We start from the raw sequence: 4,825 nt of genomic DNA on the forward strand, positions 1-4,825 counted from the left end.
GGTACCGCCTTCGAGCGGTCCTTCATCTGGTCGCGCACCTTCTGGACGTTCTCCAGGTGCGTCTTGAACTTCTCGACGGCGGCGACGTTGTCGAGGTTCCTCGCCGCCTCGAGGTGCGTCGAGACCTGCTTGAAGTACCTCGTCATCGCGCCCTTGATCGTCTTGCTGTCCTTCTTCAGGATCTCTGCACCGAGGGTTAACGCGGCACGCATTGCACAACGCGCGCACTCACCGTCCCAGTCGTTCTCCATCCCGGCGACCCACTTGTCGATCTTCTTGACCTCGTCGCCGATCCGCTTGCCCTCCGAATGCCACAGGTGCGGGAAGATCCGCCCCACGTACTTCGTGGCCCACGGCTTCGGCGTCGCGGCCCTGAAAGTCGCCCACCGCCGAGGAGCTCGAGCACGACCGGGAGCGTCGCACTGGCGAGGTTGCACTCCTTGACGTTGGGGAGCTGGGCGTGGCGTCAGTACCGGTGTTGGACGACTGTGACGTGCTCACCGTCATCGTCTCCATGTTCCGCATCGTTTGATACGGCCCCAGCTCGACGGTCTCGAGCACCTGCAGCGTCCGCGCGCGGATCTGCCACTCCTTCACGGCCTCCGTAAGCCATCCGAGGACGGCGTCGCGACCCTCCGAGTCCTTGTCCTTCTTGATCTTGAGGCACGCTTGGCGGGCGGTCGCGCCCTCGATGGCCCGGTACCTCGACACGAACGCGAGGACCTTCTTGAGCAGGGCGCCGTCGTGCGCCATCCAGGAACTCGGGACGGACTTCGGCCCGGCACTCTCGTCCCACGGCAGGCCGGTGTTCTCCTTGCGCGTCAGCACCTCCCACGCGCCGCAACTCACCAGATCGGTTGGCTGACCATGAGGTCGAAGATGTTGTGTTGGGGCGTCCAGACGCCCATTGCGAAAGCGGGAGCGAGGAAGCAGGGGTGGCGGTACAGGAAGAGAGTAAAGTGGGGGCAAGGGACGGTTGTGAGGGGCTTTATAGCCCACAGCAGTCCCATCAAATGTCGGCCAACGGGGATCTTAGATCCAGATAAGCGTTAACCGAGACGATCAGCGCCCGGGGACACTGTGGCGCGTGATGGGATTGGACGGGCTGCTCGCGAGAAGTGCGCCGACGGCGCACCGCGGCGTGGGCGAGCAAATTTTCATTAAGCGCTCGCTGCGGATAGGCCGGGAGGATCAGCGCGGTTAGCCGGCGATCGCGCTGATCTTGATCCCGCTGGGGTCTGGAGCGCGGATGGGGCATACCGCTTTGGGTAGGCTGGGCGGGCACGGAGCGGTGGGTGCGCCGTTGACGCACCGCGGCGGGGCCTGCCACCGCGCGCTGCCACGCCCATGCACCTCGCCCTCGGTGCGCCTTCGGCGCACCCCCGCGGGCAGGCCACGCCAGCCCACCGGGCACGTGCACCGCCGCGCGCCCTCGCCCCAGTGCGCCTTCGGCGCACTGAGCGCAACCTCGCTCGCGAGGGGTGCCTCGCCCACGCTTTCTGTTGCTTGACGGCTGGTTCATCCCTTGCGCGGGGTGCGCCATCGGCTCACTGGACTGGCGTTGTCACCACACCGTACATGTCGCACTGTCTATATGTCACTTTCTACATTGAGGTAGAGTACACACTATGACCGTTGCTCATTCCGACGACTCCTCCTCTTCCTCGCGACGCCTAATCCTCTCATCCCTCGCCGCCTGCTCCCTGTCCGCTTGCTCTTCGTCGGATGACATCTCGAATGGCACGTCATAACAGGTGATTGCCGGCCTTCCTCCTCGGGGTTCATCTCCTCCGGACGCACGCTCCGGATCACCCAGCGCTCGCCCTTGTAGACTAACGGATTTACGGCAAGAATGGGAGCCGGGCCTCGGCTCCCGGTGGGCACGGCTTTTGCCGATGAGGCGCCGGCCTGACGCGTATTCCAGATCCGGTCATTCTCAGGCTGCGGCAGCCAGAGCATTTGGTTGAACAGCCCCAGCAGCGCGCGGCGGAGCGCGGGGATGTCCACCTCGTCGTGCTTAGCCAGAAGCGCCGACCACTGTTTCCAGTACGTACACTGCACGTAGTTCTGCAGCGATGGTTGATGGTGGTGTGTGTCGGCGGGAAATACCGGTCGAACATTATGCCCGTCCAGAATGTTCCGTCCACGTGATTGACGCGGCACTGCGTGAACGGCAAAACCGGCGACTTGAACAGCCTGTCGGGTGCGTTCACCTTCTCGATTGCTGTGACCGTCAGGAACGATCGATGCTGTCTTCCCTTCGGAGATGGGGCCTTCTGCAGGAGATCACACTTGAATTGCTCCCACAGACGGGAACGCGTTGATCCGCGTTCAACGGAGGCGCTCGTCCTCGTTCATCCTCGCGATCGATGGCCTCCCTTCTCGGCTCGCGATGTCGATCCGGATGCCCCGGTCCGCCAGTCCGAGATTACGCTCAGGCACGGGTTCGGTGCGGTGATTGATCGTCGAGCTCGTCTGCGTTTGGCGATTGGGGACTCGGTACGGATTCCGTTTGGATGGGACTACCCGGATCCCCGTCTGGCCGAACAAACCACGGAGGGTGGGCATGTCCTCGGCCTTGTATGCCAGCGCCAACATGTCGCCGTCGAGCACACGGCGTCTGTCCGTGAGATAGCTCCCGTGGTCGCTGACGATAGTGCCCAGGAGGAACAGGCCTTGCTTGTCACCCACGGGCGACCAGTCGTATCGTTCGTCGTCGTAGACATCGACGTCATGCTCAGACATGAGATCCTCGGCCTGGTGCATGGCGACGTCAGCCTCCAGCTGCGGATATGGTGTCTTTGTGGTGTTGCGGTAGAGGCATCCGTTGAGCATGTGTGTAAGGACAACGCCGAGCTGGAGTGACTCGTCCCTCGCCCGGACGGCGTTGGGACTCTTCTTCAGGTGTTCGATCATTGTATAACAACAGAACACTCTCCACCACTTGAATGTCCTGTGGGCGGGTTACTTACTGATCATACCTGTATTCAAACTCAGCTTACCACCACGTGACTGCTGGCCAAGAGAGGCATGCATCCTGAAGTAAATCGTATGGGATGTCCTTGAGTGTCGACCCTGCCTTGCACGCTGCGACTCGGATTTCGTAGCGACCTGTTCCCTCCTTCCTCGTGGTCTTGCAGTCATTGAATACCTTCGTCCACTCGTTTACCCTCTTCAGTAGCTTGTCAATCTTCCCGGGAGCAGCTCCAGGGGTAGAACAGCGTCAAATTGGCCGTTATGAAGCTGGTAGTGCGCAGACTTCTCGGTGCTGTAAACATTGATGTACCTAACCCGGTCAATGCTGCCCAAGCTGGGGTGCCGACGCGAAAGCCGGCAACATCGCTCAGCTGCACGGCGTGATCATCTTGAGTACCTTGCCGCGTGGGAGATGGCTGATTGTTAATGGGCTACCGTGGGGCACGGCATGTCGAATGATTCGTTCCATGTTATCTCTGCGCCAGTGGACAACGTGTCCAGGGCGGCGGACCTCGAGGGCGACGTCAACAAACCACCTGTGGTTCAGATCGTCATCTGTGATCTGGTCGAAGTCGAGGTGTCCGAATACGTCTTGGAGCGCGAACTCTGCATCGTCGTCGTCCTCGGGGTCATGGTGAGTCCCTCCTTTGGCCCCGCGGACCTCGTGATAGAAAAAGGCGCCCTGGAACTGGGGGATGCGGTTCATGTACCGACGAAGCCTGCGGTAGAAGGTGGGGATGTCGTGCGCGGGTATCTCCGCTGTCCCGAAATGCAGCTGCCCCTGGACCCCTGGGCTACGGTGTACGCATTGCTGTAACTGGCCGGCCAATGGCTGAGGTGGGGGTAGTTCATTTTGGTGAGTGCGGCGAGCACGACCTTCTCGTAGAACATGATGATCAATGACTGAGGGATGGCGGGGACATGTGGGGCGTATACATCGCGGGGAACATCACGTTGACTTTGGAGCGCAGCCCGACTTTGGCTAGGCACAGGTTGGGGATCCTGCTAATCTCGACCTCTGTGCGCTGCTAAATTGACGGTGATGAGAGGCAAGTCTGTGTCACTACTACCAGGACTCACATTGCCACGTGTGATTGGCCAGTAGAGATAGACGCGATGGGTCAATGTTTCGCTGAACGGCGCCACGGGATAGACATTGAGGCTGCACTGATACGGCAAGTCCTCCGAGGTTCCCAAGATCGAGTCGAAATCACGGATGACGTGGAAATAATCCTCGCTGTTGCGTTCCTCCTCGTCCTGAGCGGGCGGAGGCATTTGGGCACTGTTGCGTGCGTTGATGAACAGGCGATGTTCTTCGTCCGACGCGCTGTGGTGGTAACGCCCTGCCAGCGCTGCGAGGCATGTCTCGAAATCCTGACGCTCGACCACGTTGTGCTCGTTGAACCAAATATCTTCCACGAGAAGATTGAACTCCCGCAAAGAGATTGTCTCCCGCGGCAGGTCCGCGTCCGGGTGGTGCTCCGGCTCCCAGACCATTTGGTAGGTTAGGTGTTGAGCTTCGCTGTCGGCGTGGCTGGGTGGTTCGCGAAGCTGGGAGGGGCGGGGGCTATGGGCTTCTGCGTGGGCTCGCTTTTTATGGTCCGGCGGGCGCGATCTACTGGGCGGGTGTACCTCAAATTAGACCCCTTTTGCCGATCGGTTGCGCGCATCGACCCACTAGTTCCTGCAGCAGGATTACCCGCTGTCGCCCAATGTCTAGTGCATGTTTCACCGGATCCGCCATCACTCGCCTGCATGCCTGATTCAGCCAGCAGCCGACAGCTGCGCGCTATACCTCATTTGGTCATTGAATTTCACATTTGTTTTCATTCTTCATCCCACTCGATTA

At 60.5% G+C, this 4,825-nt stretch overlaps 2 protein-coding genes across 2 annotated transcripts; both read right to left on the bottom strand.

Moving 5' to 3' along the window:
* Positions 1 to 1,639: 1,639 nt before the first annotated feature.
* B0H18DRAFT_1128571 (uncharacterized protein) lies at positions 1,640 to 2,916 on the bottom strand (the record flags this gene model as incomplete). Its single annotated transcript, XM_048035342.1, has 3 exons — positions 1,640 to 1,732; positions 1,801 to 2,276; positions 2,337 to 2,916. The coding sequence occupies 3 exons, from the start codon at positions 2,914 to 2,916 to the stop codon at positions 1,640 to 1,642; spliced, it is 1,149 nt and encodes a 382-aa protein (XP_047885015.1).
* A 427-nt stretch (positions 2,917 to 3,343) lies between these two features.
* On the bottom strand, positions 3,344 to 4,473 carry B0H18DRAFT_1128572 (uncharacterized protein; the record flags this gene model as incomplete). Its single annotated transcript, XM_048035343.1, has 3 exons — positions 3,344 to 3,765; positions 3,881 to 4,004; positions 4,057 to 4,473. 3 exons carry the CDS (start codon positions 4,471 to 4,473, stop codon positions 3,344 to 3,346), a joined length of 963 nt encoding a protein of 320 aa, XP_047885016.1.
* Positions 4,474 to 4,825: the final 352 nt, after the last annotated feature.

Source organism: Fomitopsis serialis (assembly GCF_022376445.1).
Source record: "Fomitopsis serialis strain Sig1Antser10 chromosome Unknown B0H18scaffold_324, whole genome shotgun sequence".
Taxonomy (NCBI): Eukaryota; Fungi; Basidiomycota; class Agaricomycetes; order Polyporales; family Fomitopsidaceae; genus Fomitopsis; species Fomitopsis serialis.